This window comes from Zalophus californianus, chromosome X (genome assembly GCF_009762305.2).
Source record: "Zalophus californianus isolate mZalCal1 chromosome X, mZalCal1.pri.v2, whole genome shotgun sequence".
In the NCBI taxonomy this organism is placed as follows: Eukaryota; Metazoa; Chordata; class Mammalia; order Carnivora; family Otariidae; genus Zalophus; species Zalophus californianus.
Window position 1 is genome coordinate 122,573,542 of NC_045612.1, and position 21,451 is coordinate 122,594,992.

General features: G+C 49.3%; 2 protein-coding genes across 4 annotated transcripts in view; one reads left to right on the forward strand and one right to left on the reverse strand.

The window, feature by feature from the left end:
• Positions 1-3,298, reverse strand: part of WWC3 (WWC family member 3) — a 117,863-nt gene extending 114,565 nt beyond the window's left edge. For 2 of the 3 annotated variants that reach the window (XM_027608038.2, XM_035725538.1), the window contains exon 1: positions 3,153-3,273. The gene's annotated coding sequence lies outside the window, so the exon portion shown is untranslated. Of the gene's footprint in view, positions 1-3,152 lie in introns of all 3 variants that reach the window. The other variant, XM_027608037.2, reaches the window with a different exon arrangement.
• A 139-nt stretch (positions 3,299-3,437) lies between these two features.
• LOC113931224 (proline-rich protein 18-like) lies at positions 3,438-4,237 on the forward strand. Its single transcript, XM_027608991.1, has 2 exons — positions 3,438-3,795; positions 3,924-4,237. Exons 1-2 carry the CDS (start codon positions 3,438-3,440, stop codon positions 4,235-4,237), a joined length of 672 nt encoding a protein of 223 aa, XP_027464792.1.
• The last annotated feature ends 17,214 nt before the right edge of the window (positions 4,238-21,451 follow it).

The window sequence follows — 21,451 nt, forward strand, 5'->3', positions numbered from 1 at the left end:
TCGAGGTTGGCATTCCAGTATTGTAATCTCAACGGAGCTCCAAGAAGCAGAACATGAAGTTTCATTCAGTCCATCTATAGGGTAACATCAACACAATCGCACAAGAAGCACACATATGCCCAACTGTCAAAGGCACTAAATTCTTCCAAAGGAGGTAAAAATGTTCTTCCCACGTTTTCTGCCTAACTAGCAAATATCTTTGTATAGAGTGGTCACTGAACTACGAATTAATATACGTAGAATACATACATGCAACTAATGGAAACCACACAAGACTCACCCGAAGAAACTACCAGCCATAGGAACAATCAACTTTATATTTTCTTAACAAGGTCTTTGGGTACGATTCGCAGGAAACTATGAAAATTATACAGACAGTACTGATCTGTGGAGATAGTGAATTGAAGCCTAAGGCGGGTTCAAAATCAAACCAAAAAAACTTTGTTTTGAAAATACTGAGTTTTTTTATACATCTGTAGCCACATCTGTAAAGATTATTTCCTTAGGCTTGCAACCTTTTGGTTTTGACCTGAGAAAGAAATTACAACTCCAGTAATTCACCAATACACCCTGAGCTGCCAATATCAAATGCTGTTAAACACAACATTGAATGGAATCACTATAAAACTCTATAAGAGATTATTTACAACCCTTGGCCCTCAGTTACTTTCCTTATAGGAGCATATCTTACGCTATTATAGATTTTACTAAACTGTATATGAAATAATGTTTTAAGTCAGCAACAATTTTCGCCTCACCTACTACACTCATTTATTCCTTCCTAATTTCATTTTCTTTAAAAAACCTATTTATTTATTTATTTGCCACTCTCCTATCATTTCTCTGTTTGGAAGCTGGAGAAAGTCCCTGAACACCGTCTTCCAGCTGTATGAATTAAACACAACTCAAAAAGGGTTTTAACTGTCAGATGCACATGGAGAAAATGTGCTCCGACAGTTTTTTCCATATAATAAAAATCAATTGCAACTTTAAAGGATAATCAGTCACCCATAAAAATCGGCAAGATTCTGTTTTGAAAGAGGAAGAAGAATGGCTATTATACCATTCGCCATTTACACCCTTCCGTAGACTCCACTTAAATGTTTGTGGCTTGCTGAGCATTCCATACATATTTCGGGCAAGGTATTATGGGAGCTGAAGTGCAAGCTGTCCCCTGCTGAATTTTCACTCACTATAAAAACAATGTCTCATAAAAGTATACACATGCTTTTACTTTATAAAAAATGTAAAATATGCACTTTTGTTCACTCCATCAACACTTTTAGCATTAGAAACGGGACTTTCAAAAAAATCTATAACGTAAGTGATATCTGAAAAGGGTGAAAATGTGATTCAGTAACACAAACGGATTTCTGGAAAAAAGAACATAGGAAATGTGTATGAAACACACAGAAAAGAAGATTCTACAAGCTGGCTCCTGTGGGGTCTGCTCACCTATGTCCTGGGTCATACCATTAAAATGGAAAGTTGCACATTTATATTTTTCATCTTGAATCCCCACTGCAATGTAACCACAACTGTTTTATATTACTCTCATAAAATGAGCCTTAGCCTTTTCTAAGCCAAACAGGATTTTTAATTGGTTCATTTTCCAGTTGTTTGGGTTTTTAACAGACATACAGCATAAAAGGGCACTACGTTCCAAGCAGTTCTACCAATTCCAGAACCATCCAAGGCTTGATCAAACAGCTGTAGCTCTAGCCTTTGGTTAAAATTATATGATCTCACCTGATTTTCAAAATAACTAAGCATCTTTTTAACCCATAAAACTGCTAGGATTTATCTAAGTTTCTGAGCCCCAAAGTTAGCTGTGTTCAGGGAGAATGTCAGGGAAACACAATCGTTTTGCTTTGTTTTGTTTTTCCCTATCTGAACCCAGAGAGATCCTTCAAACAATAATTCAACAGCTTCCCTCCTCCAAAGTTTATTTTCAAACGCCAGGGCCATGCAGCGCCGCCTTTCCTGTGCAGGTAAGGAGGAAGCAGGAGAAATGTCATCACACTGAGCCTTTTCAAGTCTTTAAAATCACTGGGAAGCCTGCAGCATTTCCTTTCTGGAACCCAGGCCCAGCGCAGGGAGAAGTTGCTCCCAAGAGGACAAGATACCAGCTAACCACTAGAAACACTTGGTTTCAACAGAATTCCCAATTACACACACACACACACACACACACACACACACACACACACACACACACACACACACACACACAAGCATCTCTCCCAAAAAAGTGGAACCACTGAAACCAGCCATCACACAGAAAGCTAAGGAAAAGCATCATTACACGAACTTAATTAAATGCAATCTGGTAGTGCTAAAAGATTCCATTTTTTTACTCCAAGGGATATAGTCACATGAATAATAAGACAACTTAGCGCCCTATTCACATCTTGCAAGAAAAGGAAACCTGAAATTCAACTTTTGTTTTTCGTTTACTCCAAAAGCATATGGGTCTAACCATATTCCATTCTGGCTGCAGTACACTAGGCTATTTCAATTAGAATTTTAACTCAGTATTTTTTTAAAAGGTGCTAAAGAGCAACCATCATAGTCTGGGAGCAGGCTCTCCCAACTCCAAAAGAACTGGAAATCCCTGAAAGTGGCCCATCTGGCACCAGTCTTTGGATGGAAACTAGGCTGAGCCCGCCAGACAAGGAACCCACACCACGAAGCTGGAGCGCACGTTTACGCTCCAAGATGACAGCTCATCTGGCCACCGCGGGGCCGAGGGCGGTGGGCCGCTGAGGCCCGGGAGGGATGGGCGAGGCCGCGGCGGAAAAAGGAAAAGAGGGCCATCCGTCAGCCCTGGGAGAGGAAATTCCAGGCGCCCAGCTTCCAGGCGCCGGTCAGCGGGTGACGTGAGGGAACCAAGTCACTATCTCGGCCCCGCAACGGGGGCCGGGAGGCGGCCGGGGCTCCGCACTCCGGGGGCTCGAGGCCGGAGAAGGGGCGCCTCGATCCTCGTCCAAGGCCCCAGGGTAGAGGCGTGGGGCGCCCGGATCGTGGCCGGCGCCCCGAAGACACGCGATCTTCGCCCAGACCCGGAGGCCTCCCGGCGTCCTCGATCCCCTCCCAGAGCCCAAGGGATGGAGCGCCCGGATCCCGGCCCCGGTCCGCACCCCCGCCCTTACCGGTCGCGGGGGTCGATCCACGACGTCTGGCGCGTGTTGTGGTCGATGTAGAAGACGCGGCCGTCGTAGTCGCGCGCCTCCTCCCAGCCGGCGGGCAGCGGCAGCTCGGCGCTCTCCCGGGCCCGCGGCGGCGGCGGCGGCGCGGAGGGCGCGGGGGGCGCGGGGGCCGCGGCAGGGGGCGCGGGCGGTGGCGGCTCCCGAGGGGGCTGCGCGGGCGGCGGCGGCTCCCGCGGGGCCTCCCGCGGCTCTCCCCGCCGCCGCCGCCGGCCGCCGCTCAGCCACGGCATGACCGCACGGGCCCCGCCGCCGCCGCCGCCGCCGCCCGGCCGCCCCGCGCGCGCCGCCTCCTCCGCCAGCACTAAGGCCCGGCGCCCGGGGCGCGGGGGCGGCCGCGGGGAGCCGCCCGCCGCGCCCGGTGCATCCTCCGCCCGGCGCCCGCGCACCGGCGCCCGCCCGCCGCCCAGCCGGCCCTGCGCGTCGTCGCCCGCACTGCCCGCTCGCCCGCCCGGGTCGCTCGGATCGCCGCCACGCGTGGAGTCACAGCCCCGGAGCCGCCACCGCCGCCGCCGCCGCCGCCGCTGCTGCCGGCGGCCCCTCGATTCTCGCGGCGCGCCCGGCCATCTTCGTTCCTCCGCGCGGCCGGGTGGGAGGGGCGGGGCGCGCGCAGGCCCCGCCCCCCGCTGCTCCGCCCCCTCCGCTCGGTCCCCCTCGGCTGCACCGCCTGCCCTGGCTGCTAGTCCTGCAGTCTCCCTCCGCTGCTCCGCCTCCAAGCTCCCCCGGGGCTCCTCTGCTACCCACTCCTCTACCCCCGGGGCCCCCACCTCCTCCTGCTGCTGCTCCTCCGGCTCCCCAGCCGGAGGCTCCTTCTCCCCCAAAGCCGCTGCTCCTCCTCCTTCCCCTCCCGCGGCGCGCGCTCCTCCCTCTTCCCATTCCACCACCTCCCTCCTCCCTCTTCGCCGGGAAACCGCGCGGGGGCCAGGATGGGCGCCGCCGCGTCCGTCCGCCCCCGGGCCACCGCGGAGAGGAAGGAGGGCCGGGAGGTCGGCACCCCACCCGAGCTGCAGGCGCGGCCCGCCTGGGGCTGACTCCTGGGACCCAAACAATTCCCCGGGGGAGAGGGCGGTCACCTCACTTTACCCGCTCCCAGGCCTTGGAGGTCTGGGAGCCTCCCCTCCGCGCACTTGGGGTGGGGGGAACTGTGCCTTGGGTCTCCCGAATACCCAAGATGGTCCCGCAAAGTGGGGTAAAGCCCCGGAGGGGAGGCCGAGGGAGTTCGGGTAGCTGGAAGAGGTACCGGTAGCCAGTCAGCTTGGGTGACGCTGGGAGGACACACCTGGAAGCCGAGAGCTGGGCGGGTGGCCACTTATGCATCCCCGCCAGGAGAGCCCCAGAAGGGCTGATCCGGAGTCCCCTCTCTGGGCCAGGCCCCCTGACCTGCCTTGAGCTCTTCCACCTTCCAGACTGGAGGATCTGATAGTTTGAGCAGAGACCCAAGTAGGCCACTGCTGGGCAGGAAGCCAGGTCAATTCCTAAACCTCGAAACCTCGATGGTAGTTTATGTTCCACTCGCATCTCAAGCTGGGGACACTGAAATCCAACTTCAGGGTTCTCTCTTGCTCCAAGTGTCCAAGCTACTTAGTACTCCAGTTCCCTGGCCACGAGACTTAAATGCCAGGAAATGCAGGAAAGTATCAGGAAGGTCTTAAAACACTATTATAGTGATATAAAAATAGCTAGTAAAAAGTCAAACAGTGATCCAAATCTAGATACGTAGGAGAAGAGACTAAAGGAAAACCTTTCAGAACGCAGACGGTAGTTTGCATTCCTTCAGTGAGATGGTTTTTTAAGAATTATTTACCCTCCAAATTGTAAAATGGTAATATTACTTTTATAAGGGGGAAATGTTTTTAAAGACTGTGAAGTGAAGGCATGGAGACTGCTACCTGGGACATACCCAAGGAAGGTCTTTCCTCCCCTCCTCCCACCACAACACAGAAACTGCCTTGCTCCCCAAGTATCTGCCCCCACCCAAAACTTATATGCCGGAAATTCCACCACTAGGGTCCAACAAAAGAGCAAATACTCCCTGATCTTGCACATTCCAGGGGATGCCCGAGCGCCAAGTCTCCCTGCTCTGACATCTTCCCTCCTAGTTGGCACGAGAGCTGCCACTGCCTTTTCTCTCTCTCCTCGCACCCACCCCGCAGTCACTTTGCCACCCACCGTGGCTGGGCTGAAGCTGCATTCCTGCCCTCCAGGGCATCATGTCCTTTCAGAATTTCACAGAGCTGGGTACTGTCACTCAAATCTGCCCTGAATGGGGCTGGGGTGTGTTAGAGTGAAGCCAGGCTCTACAGCGGGAGGAGAACACCCACACGTCATGAAACGCAAGAAGAGAAAGTATCAGGTAAAGAGTAAGGGGGGTGGGGGGCATCCAGTTAGGAGCTGAGAGGCAAGCTAGACTGGCCTTTCCCTGAGGATGGGAGGCCTTGAGCACCGGGTGGGACTGTGCTGCATACCCACTGGGTACAAGCCCCGGGCTGGGTGTTGGCATGCTGCAGAGAACAAGATAGATTCTGTGCACGCCCCTTGCCACGAGGCACTTACGACTGTGATTTGTCTACAGATGAAGCCCGAGTTCCAACCCCAAATTGAGGAGGCAGGGAGGCCTGTGAGACTCAAAGGAAGACGCCTCAGATGCGGAAACTGAGGCTCAGGTCTTCAGGTTCCCAAGTTCTGAGCCCTGTCCCCTTGGCACGTGGAGGGGTTGGCGCCAAATATTTGATTCTCATAGCAGATGCAGCATCCCACCCAGATCTCCCTGGCTGGGGCACACACCGTTCTTGGAGGCTCACCCTTGGCTGACAGACGTCTGAGAGGTTATGCCCACCCACCGGGGACTGATTGTGCAGCAGGACAGCCCTGCCTCTTGCCCTTGTGGGACAAACTCCAGGCCACCACACTCCAGAGCTCCCCGTGGGCTGCCGTGGCTTTGCTAGCCGTCTCTGCCCTCGCCTGCCTCGCAACCCCCTTCGGTCAGCACACCCCCAATCAGTCACTCACACGACAACGGTCACCTCAGGCACTGCTTCTAGGGAGCCTGACCTAAGAGAGTCTGCCGTGCTTGCTCTCTTCCAAGCACTTAGCAAAAATATAAATCATTTGACCATCGTGACAACATCTACGGATATTCCTCATTTCATGGGCACGTTACTAGAGGAGAATTCAGCAAAAGAGGGCACACAGCGTGCCAGTGAAGACAGATTGGGAGACCCTCACTGAAAAAGCTTTATCCACATGCCCACTCCCCATGGCCCCCGGACCTCTCTGACTCGGAGAAGTGCAGCAGGCCTATTGCATTTCTCTTCCCCAAATGAGCTAACTAAAGGAAAAGGCCAGAACTTGGGGTGCCCAAGACCTGTTGACAGCACCGTTAGTCCTTTGTGACTTGTAAGGTTTGCCCTAGGCAGCTTCTGGTGGTCCCCGAAGACCTGTGCAGGGAGCTGGGGCGGATGAGAAGGCGGGGGTGGAGGAAGGGGGTCCTGACTCCCCAGCACCGCCAGGAATTGGGAAGAATGGTACTCGTGTGCTAATTATCAGGGAGAAGAAGGCCCGTCTTTCTTACGGTCAAGCGGGGCTTTCCATGTGGGACTAAAAACAGAGGCACACGCCAGACACTGGAGCAAAAGGGTCTTTGGTCTGAGCTGAATGCACAATTACGCATTTTGTACTGCCTCTATATTAAAACCACAGCCTCGCCAACGACAAAAGTACGAACATCGCCGTGACCTATCCTCTCACCAAGATTTCTGGTGGAAAAACAGCTCAAGAAAAATCCACTTAGGCTCTGGGTAATTGAGGTGCTGATGCTTGTTCGCTGCCCTGACCTTCTGGGAAATCCCTTTTCTGAAACGGTTAAAATGCACTCAAGTACGGCTTGCGGAAGATTTTCCTTAAAATGCTTGTCAAGGAGTAAAACCAGCACGCTCTTTGCGCGCCAGACGAGCAAACACGGAGTTTGAAGACTTTTACTCTTTCAATTAGATTCCGCGTCTGTCCCCACTCCTCTTTCCAAGGATAGTCTTTATTTAAAAAAAACAAGGTACAAAATTGCATCTAGGCACATTCGATGCTTGAGAAGCTTCTAGAAAAGGGAGTACCACGAAGGCCACAATCATCATGTCTAAAATGAGAGAAATAAATACTGCCAAAGGAGTCTTGCTTACTTGTATAAACAATCAAGTGTTCTAGGAAATGACACATTGGCTAATTCTGCACATTGTGCTGAGAGGAAACCGGAAGTGGGCCAGATTGGGTCTGAAGAAGAAATGGCTCATTGTTTGGCATTCTTTAAATACTAGAATAATTACTCAATTATGGGCACTTCCCATATATTTAAATAATGCAAATCCACAGGCCGTGGAGGAGATTAGATGGAGCTCCTGCTCATTCCCGTCATTCCCGTCTCTCTGGTTTAGGGATTGCAAAGGAAGAGACAAATGCCAAAATCCCTGACTGGGACCCCTCTGCAGGCTCGGGGACTGGAATGGGGACAGGGTGGGGTTATTCCCTGATGTTTTACCTTGTGGCTTTATGGCTTTAACTTTAGACACTTATTCGACCTGTGATCAGAAAGGCTGTTGTTTAGATTCTGAGTGGGGACGGAGAGCCTGACAGCGCTTTTCTCAAATGTGTAGCTGCTGCCAGTTTGGAGATTCAGGTTTTTCTCGTTTCCTAATCTTCCACTCCAAAGATGGGCAGGGTCTTCTGGAAAAGTCAGCTGCGTGGATAAGCCAGGCGGTCTGTGTTTGGTCCATTTTAGTGCATTATTCTGCTGTGTGTCGGCTTCTCGGCACCAAGCGGTATTCTTGGAGTTGGTCATGGCTGTCGTATTGTAGGCGGACTCCATTTATACCTGAGTAATTAAAATTCAGATTTAAAAAAAAAAAAGTTAGACCAATTTCTCTCCCAAACTTAGAATACTCAGAACCACCCACTTCCTTCCTCTCCAAGTCTCCCCTCCCAAGGTTACATTTTTACCTCTTTTCCTTCCCAACCCATGGGTTATGTTCAACAAAATGCTAACGAGTAAACTGAAAATGTATTCCAGGCAAACCATAATTTTAGGAAGACACGGCTGCCATGAGCCAGCATACTGCAAGATGCTTCCTCCTGGCTGGATTCTCTGGTTCAGGATTATGACTCTGGTCCCCTGTGTATTTGGAAAAACAAGTTTCTTAAACTGCAGACCTCTGCCTTGTGAGCCAAGCCGAGCAGCTTGGAAGTCTCCCGCTTACAGAAACAAGAAGGAGGATTAATGCAACACAGAAAGGAGCAGCCTCTGGGTCATGAACCACTTTTTTTTTTTTTCCATTTGACAACACTGGTGTTACAAATTAGTCTCTTCTGTAGCATGAATGGAACAGTTTTGGAACACAGTTAACCTCGCTAGATCCTGGAGCAACAACCGGGCAAATCCACAAGATGGTTGTTATGAATCAGTGATTCTCAGCCAGGGACGGTTGTGGCCCCCAGGGGACACGTGGCAGTGTCTGGAGACGGTTTTGGAAGGAGGTTGTACTGGATCCAGGAAGTAGAAGCCAGGGAGGCTGCTCAACATCCCACAGTGCACAGGACGGCCCCACCACAGAGAGGGGTCCCACCCCACGTGTCACTAGTGCCAAGGCTGAGAATAGGTGTGACTTAGGATAACCTCTGTACTGCCTAGGCTTTATGGTGGGGAAACCAAGGCTCAGAGAATGTAAGTAATGAGTCCAGTGTGATCTGGCCACTGCTATAAAGCATCAGCCCTGAGACGGAAGCTCTGCGTTCCCATCTGACCTCTGTATTACTCAGGGTTCTCCAGAGAAACAGAACCAGTAGGAGATAGAGAGATAGATGAAGACATTCATTCTAAGGAATTTGCTGATGTGATTATGGAGGCTGACAAGTCCCAAGATCTGCAGTCAGCGAACTGGAAACCCAGGAGAGCCAATGGTGTAGCCAGTCCAAGGCCAATAGGCTCGAGCCTCAAGAAGAGCTGATGTTTCGGGCGCCTGGGTGGCTCAGTTGGTTAAGCGACTGCCTTCGGCTCAGGTCATGATCCCGGAGTCCCCGGGATCGAGTCCCACATGGGGCTCCCTGCTCAGCGGGAAGTCTGCTTCTCCCTCTGACCCTCTTCCCTCTCGTGCTCTCTATCTCTCATTCTCTCTCTCAAATAAATAAATAAAATCTTTAAAAAAAAAAAAAAAAGAAGAGCTGATGTTTCAGTTCAAGTCCAAAGGCAGGAAAAGTGATGTCCCAGCCCAGTGGTCAGGCAGGAGGAGTTCCCCCTTCCTCACAGACACTCATTCTTTCTGTATTATTCAGGCCCTCGACGAATTGGATGAGACCCACCTACATCTGCTTTCCTCAGTCTGTTGATTCAAACTTTCGTCTCATCCAGAAGCAACTTCTCAGACACACCCAGAACAACGCTTGACCAAATATCTGGGCACCACATGGTCCAGTCAGGTCAACACAGAAATTAGCAATCATGTCTTCCGACTTTATAGCCAGCCGCTCGGTGTTTCTACAACTCTCTCTGCTCACAGAGTGGTTCATAAACGAGCAGGGGCAGCATCGTGGGGGAGCTCACTGAAACGCCCAGCCCAGAGCCGTTGGTGTGCAAAGCACCGTGTCACACACAAAAGGGGATGGTATTGGGGGGGTTGGGCATTTCACAATATTGATTCCAAGAGCCATCTGGGTACTATTTTCCTTAACTTCATAATCGATAAGGATTAATTTATCATTTAAAGAGGTGCAAAGCCCAGGGTGCCTGGGTGGCTCAGTCGGTGAAGTGTCTGCCTTTGGCTCAGGTCATGATCCCAGGAGCCCTGGGATGGAGTCCCGCATCGGGCTCCCTGCTCAGCGGAGAGTCTGCTTCTCCCTCTGCCTGCTACTACCCCTGCTTGTGCTCTCTCTCTCTCTCTCTCTCTCTGACAAATAAATAAATAAAATCTTCTTAAAAAAAAAAAAGAGGTGCCAAGCCCTACTCTGGCCACTGAGCGAGGTATGATCACAGCCACGTTCACGCTTGCTCTGTGCGGTAAGCACGTTTAAGAGCTGGCTCTGTCACTCAACTTCAGGCCATGTCTCCGTCAAGTCCAGCCAGACTTACCTGGCATAGAAGAAGAAATGGGCAGAAAGCCAGTCCCAAGCCAGCTATGCTGTAAACAACGTGTGACTTTTGCCTTGTTTCCTATGCCACTCACCGCCTGGTGTCCCTGCCTAGAACTGGTCACATCATTTGCGGTCTGTGTTGTGCAGCGCACAATAGAAATGTGATCAGGAGGCGTGGTCGGGTGCGGGTCCTCTTCTGGGTCTCTGTGTCCTCCCATGGCAGATGGGGTGAGGGGACTCTGGGAAGTCTCTTTTAAAAGAACATCGGTCCCAGGGCGCCTGGGCTGCTCAGTCGTTAAGCGTCTGCCTTCGGCTCAGGTCCTGGTCCCGGGGTCCTGGGATCGAGCTCCGCATCGGGCTCCCTGCTCCGCGGGAAGCCTGCTTCTCCCTCCCCCTCTCCCCCTGCTTGCGTTCCCTCTCTCCGTGTGTGTCTCTCTGTGTCATATAAATAAATAAATAAATCTTTAAAAAAAATTTTTTTAAATAAAAGAAAAAAACATCGATCCCATTCATGAGACTCTGGCACCATGACCTACGTACCTCCCAAAGACCCCACCTCCTGATGCCATCACACTGAGGACTAGGATTCCAACATACGAATCCCGGAAGCACACAAACATTCAGACCAGAGCAGATGCCTCGTTTAAAAAAAGAAGAAGAAGAGGAAGAAGAATTTCAAGATGGCGACAGTAGAGCATTAAATCGAGCACAAGTCTTCCGGAGCGCAGGGCCCTGTCCATACCATTGACTTCTAGTTGCTGTGTGTTTTGAACATTCTGCAGGGACAGCAATTTTCAGTGATAGCACAGCAGATCGTTTGGGGGGGAAAAGACCCTGTTCCTGCAAATCAAACCACTTGTTCCCCAAGGCTTCTCTGCCAGGCCAATTACCTCCCCGAAGTCAGCATGACGTTGCTGGCAGGAGGAACGTCCACTGCTCCTATGCCCTGTGTTCCCTGGTCTTGTGGGTTGAAGTATGTCCCCCAAAAGATATGTTCAAGTCCTGGGGCGCCTGGGTGGCTCAGATGGTGAAGCATCTGCTTTCGGCTCAGGTCATGACCCCAGGGTTCCGGGATCGAGCCCCGCATCGGGCTCCCTGCTCCGCGGGAAGCCTGTTTCTCCCTCCCCCACTCCCCCTGCTTGTGTTCCCTCTCTCGCTGTGTCTCTCTCTGTCAAATAAATAAATAAAATCCTAAAAAAAAAAGATATGTTCAAGTCCTATGCCTGGTGCCTGTGAACGTGCCGTTATTCAGAAATAGGGTCAGATGTAATTAGTTAAATTAAGATAAAGTCACACCAGTGTAGGGTGAACACTTAACCCAATATAACTGGTGTCCTTTGAGGAAGAGAAAAGACACAGACACACAGAGAGAGAGCCATGTGATGAAGGAGGCAGAGACTGGAGTGACGCATCTACAAGGCAATGAATGCCAAAGATTGCCAGCAACACCAGAAGCGGGGAGAAAGACACCAAAGAGATGCTCCCCTAGAGCCTTCAGAGGGAGGGAATGTGACCCTGCCAATACCTTGATTTCAGGCTGCTAGCCTCCAGAACAGTGAGAGAGGAAACGTTGATTGCTTCAAGCCACCCAGTCTATGGGACTTCGTTACTGCAGCCCCAGGAAACTAATATGCCTACAAATTTGTCTCCAGGCTCCTGCTGTCGTTGGCGGGGGGGGGGTAGGAATCTATAGAAATCTGTCCACGGAGTCCCAACCAATGCCAAGAAATCCCAGAAAACAGAAACCCACCTTGACAGCCCCCCAAAATCCTACCAAACCCAGGAGCTCCAGGTATGTCACGCTTGACTCCAAGACCCCATTCCATAAACAGAAATGGCCGGCATGCCATGCAGACCAGAAGCCAGCCAGAAATACCCGTATTTGCCGTGTGCTGCCCCAAGTCCACAAGTACCTTGAACCCCTGGGTATCCAACCTGTAGATAAGAGAAGTGTCTCTTCGTGAAAACATTCGGCTAATCCTGAAGTAGGAGTGAGGGAATCAGAATTTGAATGAAGCCCCCACCCACCCCCATGGGTGGACTGGATCCTGGCACTGAGCTTCAAGGGCTGCTAAGATCACAAAAAGATAACCAACCAGACTGGATGCACTTCCGTGGAAGAACACACCACCTAGGACGCAGTCTCGCCCAAAAGTCAAACCTGAATCAGATCAAAGCCTGCAGATCTGATTACCAGCTTCCAGGAAATATAGACATCACAGGACCATATTAACATCTTGGGGATGCTACCAGCAAAATCCCAGTTGGGAAACTCTACCCAACCAATGCCCTTCTTTCTTCAAGAAATACACTTCTAGGGGGACAAAAGAGATGGAAAGGGAACCTGTAGATGAAAAAGAGCCTAGGGGGCGCCCGGGTGGCTCAGATGGTTGGGCGTCTGCCTTCGGCTCAGGTCACGATCCCAGGGTCCGAGGATCGAGTCCCGCATCGGGATCCTTGCTCAGCAGGGAGTCTGCTTCTCCCTCTCCCTCTGCCTCTCCCCCTGCTTGTTCTCTCTCTGTCTCTCTCGCAAGTGAATAAATAAAATCTTTTAAAAAAAGAAAAGAAAGAAAAAGAGTCTATAGACACATAGCAACCAGTACCATGGTATGGGCTATATTCGAATTCTGATTAATAAACCAGCCGGAGGGGCACCTGGGTGGCTCAGTCGGTTAAGCGTCTGCCTTTGGCTCAGGTCATGATCCCAGGGTCCTGGGATTGAGCCCCGTGTTGGGCTCCCTGCTCAGTGGGGAGTCTGTTTCTGCCTCTGCCCCTCCCCTCCACTCGCATTCTCTCTCTGGCTCTCTCTCTCAAATAAATAAATAAATAAAATCTTTAAAAAATAAGTAAATAAACCAACTGGAAAAAACATCCGCGATATTTATGAGGCAGCCAGAAATGGGAACACTCCTTGAGAACTGATGGTATTAAGGAATTCTTTTTTTAAATTTATGTTGGATAATGATATTTCAGTTGTTTTTTTCTTAAATAGTCCATACATTTTAGAAATGCATTTGGAAAGAATTATGGGAAATGTGATATATCTAGGATTTGTTTAAACATAATAAGGGTGATGGAGAGCAGGAGTGAGTGGATTTGAAACAAGGTCATCGTGAGTTGATAATTGGTGAAGCTGGTGATGGGTCAAGGGGGTTCATTATGCTGTTCTCTGTCACGTGTATATGCTTAAAATTTCCATCATAACAAAAAGATGTTTTAATTAATTCCATTAGAACTTCATAAAAACAGCCAAGGCATTAGAATCTGAATTTTGGATGTTGGATTAGTTTTCTCTAGCTGCTATAAAAATTATTGTAAACATCGTGACTTGAAAGAACAGAAACTTACTATCTTACAGTTCTCAAAGTCAGAAGTCCGGAATGGGTCTCTTGTGCTAAAATTAAGGTTCGTTCCTTCTGGGGGCTTCAGGAAGTTTCTGTTTCCTTAACCTTTCCAGCATCTAGAGGCTGCCTGTATTCCTTGCCTCATGGCCCCTTCCAGCAACTGGGTCCCCCTTCCACCCTCAATTTAACATTTCACCCCTCCTTCCCTGACACTGACCTCCTGCTTCCTTTATATGAGGACCCGTGTGACTCCACTGGGGTCACCCGGAGAATCCAAAATAATCTTCCCCTCTCGAGATCTTTAATTTAACCACATCTGCAAAGTCCCATATGCCATGTAAAGAAACATAGATTTGGGGAATTCGGATGTGTCTGGACATCTTTCGGTGGCCGCTCTTCTGCCCTCCACAGATGTGATTCAGACCGGGTGTTTCACATTGACCGAGACGTAACATTTTTTCATTCAAAACCGAAGCACCTTATTATGGTCCCTGCATACCTCAACAGGGGTGAATTTACTTCCCAGGAATATTCGGCGATATCTGGAGACATTTTTGATTGTCAACACGTGGAGTGGGATGGGTGCTGCTGGAATGTAGTGAGTAGAGGCCACGGATTGTAGTGCGGAGGCTGAGAAATTCTGGGCAAGAAGCAACGGAAGGAAAAGAGCATCTCATGTTCTCTCTTGCGTATCTACAAAGGTAATCGATAAATACTTGTTGAGTGAATAATTAGCCTGCTCATCATATACGTCACACCTTGTCAGTAAAATGACCTCAGATTTGGTGACCGCAGCTCAGACAGGGCCATGCGAGATACTAAAAATTGAATGTAATTTGGAATATCCAAAAAAGTATGCGTTCCTGCTGAAATAACAAAAAGAGAGGTGCCCGGCTTGATGTGCCTCTAGGGAAGAAAACACCCCCAGCTCTTAAGCAATCCTGCCCTAAAATCCAAACCCAGTCTGATCAAAGCCTCTAGAAAGATTCCATGGATTCCCAAGGTCTTATACGCAGATAAAAGGGTATTTACACATCTTAGGATTCCTCGAGTGCAAAGGTCTTTAGAGCTAGAGAGAAAAGTACATATGGTGAGAACCACGTAAATGCAAAATCCAGTCAAGGGATGAAGCTTAAAACTATGGGACAGGGGGGCGCCTGGTTGGCTCAGTCCATGGAGCGTGTGACTCTTGATCACGGGGTCGTGAGTTTAAGCCCCACGTGGGGTGTATAGGTTACTTAAAAATAAAGTCTTAAAAAAAAAGGAAAAAACTAAGGGTCAGGGTCTTGAGACCACCTCCCATGAAACACAGCATTGTGGACACAGCAATCATTAATAGGCTTCAAGTGTCCCATTAGGGTCACTGACAAGAATCTAGCCAGGGGCCAGCCCAAACCTTGGATGTGTGTGCAGGCTCGGTCATGGGGTGGTAACTCTTGGCTGTAATGGGGATGAATCTCTGAGCTCGAGAATTTAGGAAAAGTACAGAAATTTAAGAGAAGCAAAACTATGGGTTTCATATTTCGGGTGAAGAAAGAATCTGTGCATATTTGATATCTTATGCATTTGTGAAGTTTCAAAGATGTTCTGAGCTTTGGAAACCACTGTAAGATGCATAATTAGGTAATTAATCTAAACTTGTCATTTTAGTTGAAAACTAATTTTATCTACACTATTGGAACCTTTTTTTTCTTTTTCAGTACTGGAACATTTTTAAGAAAACTTGAAAAAAGAAAAATGAATGTTCCATAGTGTAGTGGTTATCACGTCTGCTTTACACGTGGAAGGACCAGGTCCGAGCCCCAGTGGAACCATAGGTGGGAAGTTCCTTTTCTCCGGGGCGCCTGGGTGGCTCAGTCTGTTGGGCGTCTGCCTTCAGCTCAGGTCACGATCCCGGGGTCCTGGGATCGAGCCCCGCATCGGGCTCCCTGCTCGGCGGGGAGCCTGCTTCTCCCTCTGCCTGCCGCTCCCCCCAATTCGTGCTCTCTCTCAAATAGATAAATAAAATCTTAAAAAAAAAAAGAAGGAAAACCTAAGCTTCACTATATGTTTCATTCATTAGACTTAAAAGTTATTTGCATACTTGGAAATGTATTTGTTAATTGAGACAGATGAAGTGATTAAAAAGGGAACTGCCGTACACTAGGTCGTGTGGGGTGTTTTGGGCCTTTTTTTGTTTTTGTTTTTTTAAGATTTTATTTTTAAGTCATTTCTACGCCCAGTGTGGGGCTCAAACTCACAACCCCGAGATCAAGAGTCGCACGCTCCACCGACAGAGCCAGCCTGGCGCCCCACACTAAATTTTAAATGTGCTTGCAAATTCGTGACAGTATTTAATGAACTAAGTTCACAAGTAGGATCAAGTATTTTCCAGAGGTCCCTTAAAAGTGGTTGCTACTATTTGCTGGACTTAAAAATGAATTAAGAAAAAGAATAATAAAGTTTCTAGGCTGAACTTAAAAGGTTAAGGTAAACAAGGCATTTGAACCTGTAACTCAAATAAATTGACTATCAAATCTGTGAAAATGAATAAATCTTTTTTTGCACACAACACACCGCTTTTGGGGGCTCTAATCACCACTTCTGAAGAGCTGTACAATGTACAAACTACAAATTACTCTGCTTACATTTAAAAAAGCACAAGTCCATCTTTGCAAGCCTATGGCAATAATATGAGCAAATACCAATATTGTTTACTAAATAAATTCCACCCAAACTCTCAGGAACCTTACTCAGCCCTCCAAATCCTGCTGAGAGCTGATAAGGTCTGATGTGAGTCAGGTTGCATTCCTCCTGATGTGCTTGTGTTTCTGTTCTTTTGAATAATCTAAATCTAATATTCTGCCCTTGCCATGTTCTCATCTATTATAGGTGTGTGTGTGTGTGTGTGTGTGTGTGTGTGTGTGCGCGTGTGTGAGAGAGAGAGAGAGAGAGAGAGGGGGACAGAGGGAGAGAGATTGGCTGTCATCTGAATAAATTATTTCACCCCTAGCCAGCTGGTTTAGGTTCCTCATAAAGGGCCAGCTTAGCTTTGTACTACTATTCCACTGTGGTCTGATTGTGCCCAAGCATACTGAGAGTCATACCCTGTGGTCCACAGGGCAGAACCATCACACCTCACTCCACACCGACGGAATCAGGATCTGCTTCTTAACAAGATCCCCCGGCGAGTCCCATGCCGGTGACAGTCTTGGAAACAGCCGCCTAGAGAAGAATCCAAAATAGCTGATGCTGTGATGTTGCCTTGCTTGAGTTTCTGCTCAACAGAGTACACGGTAGCATTTGTCTTAGTTATTTATTTTTTTTACAGTCTCTTTTTATTTTTATTTTTTTAGATGTCGAAGGTGATATCTTTATTTTTTTAATTGTTTTTTATTTAAATTCAATTAATTCACATATAGAGTATTACTGGTTTCAGAGGTAGAGGTCAGTGGTTTGTCAGTTATTCGTCACTAACACTCAGTACTCATTCCATCACATGCCGTCCTTGATGTCCATCACCCAGTAGCATTTGCTTTAAATGAAAATTTAAATTTTCTGTAAATTTCGTCTATCAACCACTCAATTATGTGTATATTTGTTATTGAGTTAATGCAAATGGCGCTTGGGTGTTGGAACATGAGGTTCCATAGGAGGCTCCGGTGAGATGGAAGGAGGCAGGAGGTTTCTGCTGTAATCAGTGGGGCCCTCAGGCTTCAGGAAGTGTGCTAAGCTCCAGCCAACTCCAGTCCTATCACCCTAGATAAAGTTCCGGGTGGATTAAAGGTCACACATGCATTTCTGTTCCTTATATCAGGAGGAGGGAGTCTGTTTACCCTCTTACTTCGACCAGTGTAACTGGGTGGAAGTGACGGGCTCGGCCTTCCGTTCCCAGGCTGAAGAGAAGGGGGCCCTTCCACTTTCTCGCTCTTGGAAGCCAGCCACCATGTAAGGAGTCTGATTACTCTGAGACAGCTATGCTGCAAGGCCGCCCCAGATAGCTGTGTGGCAAGGAACACCGAGGAGCCAACTGTCTTAAGTTCAAGGCTTCTCGAACCTTCCATCTCGGCCAGCAGGAATGCAGCTGAGGCCACATGCCGCAGAGCTGAGCCCTGCCTGACCCACAGAATCATGAACACACCCTAAAATATTGTCGTTGAAGCCATTCATTTTGGAGGTCATTTGTCACCTCCATTGATAAATATCTATGACAAACGCTCCCGCCTGCACACCAGCCACCTACTCCCTGTTGCCCGCAGAATAAGCCTGCCAGAGCTGAGAGGGGTTCCTCCGGCTCAAGCGGGGACAGAAGGGAGGAAACAATGAAGGCTGAGAGAGGGAAGACGAGCTGAGAAACAGAACGTGAGCACATGCAGAAGAAATTCGGGCCTGCCTTCATTTCCCAGACGCGACCAAGCGGCGGGGCCCCGTCGCGGGTCTCCTCCCGCCCATCCTTGTTGAAGCGTCGCTCGCTGCAGGCTAAGTGCGTAAGCCCTAAGTGTGGACCTCCGTGAATGTTTACAATGTGAACGCAGCCGCCGAGTCAGCCCTTGAGACGCCCTGTCCTGGGACCGTCCCTCCGGGTGACCAGCCTCCTGATTCCTAGCAGCGTGAATTGTCCGGTCATGAGGATGCGTTCCATGGGTACTTTTTCGTGTCTGGTTTCTTCTTCTCAACTTCACGTTTGTGGGATTCATTCCTGCTGTCGTACGTAGTCGTGGTTCATTCGATCTCGGCGAGGGTGAGCCCCTCGGCCAGATTCATTGCAACGTGTTTGTGTATGGGCTGATTCTACCTAAGCCAAGGGCCAGCAAACCTTTTTCTGTACGTGGTCAGAGTGTGAATCTTCTAGTCATCGCGGGTCGGAGGTCTGTCCCGACTACTCGTCTCTGCCCTTGTAGCTTGAAAGCAGCCACATTACGTGGTTACAGAACCTGTAAATGGATGCATAAGACTGCCTTTATTGCTGCTGAAATTTGAATCTCATATGGCTGAGTGTACGTTTAGCCTTTTAAGAAACTGCCAAAATGTTTCCTCCAGTGGCCGTACCATTTCACATTCCTACCACTAATGTAGGAAGGGTCAGGGTTGGGGCGCCTGGGTGGCGCGCAGTGGGTTAAGTGTCGGACTCTTAGTTTCCGGCTCAGGTGGTGATCTCAGGGTTGTGAGGTGGAGCCCCGAGTGGGTCTCCACACTCAGCGCCGAGTCTGCTTCAGACTCTTTCTCCCTCTCCCTTTGCCCCTTCCCCAGCACATCTTCTCCTCTCTCTCTCAAATAAATACACAAAATCTTAAAAAGAAAGAAAGAAAGAAAAAGGAATGGCCAGGTTTCCCCACATCCTCATCAGCATTTGGTGTTGTCACTGTGGTTGCTTTTTTTTTTTTTTTTTTAGATTTTAGCCTCTCTGATGGGTGTGCAATAATATCTCATTGTGGTTTTGATTTGTATTTCCCAAATGGCTAGTGACAGTGAGCCCCTTTTCATCTGTTGCCATCTGTATATCCCCTTCAGCGAAATAGCTCTTCCTATCCTTTGCCTAGTTTTTAATTGGATTGCTTGGCTTTTACTGGTGAGTTTGACAATTTGGTCACCTGTAGAGAAGGCTTTGGGTTGCCTACCCAGCATCGACCTACTCTCCTTTCCACCTGACAAAATCCAAATACTGTTGAGGTATCCACCCCTGAACTGCACAGCAGGTCTCTCGAAGGGAAAGCCAACTCTTTCTCTTGCTCTGAGAATCAACTCAGCCTGAGTAACCTTATTATCTTCGGCCTTGTTAGGCCTGTTTTCAGGAAAAGCAGGGTGACTCTATTCTCGCCATGTGACGGGGAGTGGGATGGGAAGGCTTCCTGGAGAAGTCTCCTCGCTTTTTCAGAAAGAGTCATAGGACAGTATTATTTATCTCTTCCTCTTGACATTGTCAGGTTTGGTTGAGGTACCCGGAACTGCTCCAAATGTCTTGCTCCCAACATGTTGATCAGACGAGGATAGTAGAGAAGAGAAATGGAGAAGTCTAGGTCCATAATGACACCTTGAAGCTGAGGATTCAAGCAACCTTGGAGACAGCTACATCTGGGCTTGCCAGAAGAGCTCTAGGTTTCCTTACTGTCTGATCCAGCTGAGTCATGGTTTCCGACACTTACAGCCCAGAACATTCTAACTCACAGAAACGCCTGCCCTCTTGCATGTGGTTATTGTCGAGCATCTTAGTTCCACTTTTTTTAAACCAACCCACAAATACACCCTGCGCCAGTTAGTTACCATGACTGTTGTTTTTCTTGAGCTAACGGGGCATACACAGAAGCTGACATACAATTAGTCAATACACGCATGGAACATTTACAAATACAGACCTGTATTCGTAAAAGTATACAAAGCAAGTCTGAACACGTCCCCAAAATGTCAGTATCAAATAGACCGTTCTTGTGGAGGGAAAGACAAGCCACCGTCCAAAAGAGAAGACATTTGCAAAGTGCAAAACCATTCACTGTGCTAGATGCCTTTCCTGGGCCCCTGGCCGTTTCCCACCGACCCCCACTTTGCACTGTGCCTGCGAGGCTGGCCCGTACAAACTGGGGTTCTCGTTCCCTCTGGTTTCCAGGTGGAGCCTCTGGGGGACATCGGGAGGCAAGTGGTGTGAGCTTCTTGCCCTAGTTCCGGCCCTGTGGAGAAAGCTGGCCATACCCCTCCACCGAAGCCTAGCTCCTGTTAGTACGGTCACCCTTCCCCAGGCTCTGCACATTCCTGTCCGGTCAGAAACCGCAAAATCTGACATTTTACCCTTCCGCAAGCTAAAGAGTCAGCCTGCCCCTGTTTCAGGTACATATCTTTTTTTTTTTTTTCCCTTCATGCGCTTATCTTGACCGAAAGCACCAGAGCCCTGGTCAGGGACACAGACTTCAATCCAGCAAAAAGCAGCAAGCAGAGCACTCTCTTGAGTTGGTACCAGCTCCCCAATTCCCACAGGGTGACGTGCACCTGCACGTGGTGGTGGTGGTGGTGGTGCTTGGGGGGGGGGGGCGCATCACAAGAGAGGAATCCTGGGTTAGGAAACCGAGCTGTTATCAGGCTACTCCCATCCTCCCCTCCAGAGAGATGACCCTATCTGGAATGCAAGCAAAACTCCCCGGGGGCCACACTGGAAGGTAAGCAAAGGTCTCAGGACGGCAGGATAAGGCTTCAGGATCCTGGAATGTCTCCGGGGAGGGCGACGTTCTTCTCTATCTTTATTACGTCCACTATCTCCCGCTCTGAAGGCTGGCTGCTCTCCAATCATCCTTGAACAAGCTCGCCAGTGCCCTTTGCTCGACAGAGCTGGACTTTGTGGAAACACCAGAAATCCAGGGAGAATTGTTGGCCAATGTTTGCCTGGCCGCCTCAGGCCTGAGGTGGTGAGCATGCCCACTGTCGCCCGCCTGGTGTGGCGCCCTACCCCTCATCTGTTGCCCCCAACCTGTCCATGCTTTTGTAAATAGTCCCTTCATTGAGCTCTCCTTAAATTACTGGGTTTGCGCATTGCAGACTACATGCTTCTTGTAGAGACCCCGTGCGAATCAGAAATAGGTATGAAACATATACAAATCATTAAGAAAAAGACAAACAACCCAAGTGGATAATAAGCAAAGGCTGTGGATAGGAAATTCACAAAAGACAAAACCTGCTGGCCAATGACTGTGAAAAGACGCTTAACCTGGAAGATTCTCAAAGCTACATGTCCTACCACGCAGGGGAGGTGAAGAAATGGGACTCTCACTCAAGACTGGCTGACCTGGGACGCCTGGCTGGCTCGGTTGGAAGAGCGTGCGACTCTTG

What these genes read in the sequence shown, in the direction of transcription:
- LOC113931224 (XM_027608991.1), top strand. Translation starts at nt 3,438, where the DNA reads ATGACCGCACGGGCCCCGCCGCCGCCGCCGCCGCCGCCCGGCCGCCCC. An exon ending in TCGTTCCTCCGCGCGGCCGG is followed by an intron (nt 3,796 to 3,923) that starts GTGGGAGGGGCG and finishes TCCGCCTCCAAG; the next exon opens with CTCCCCCGGGGCTCCTCTGC.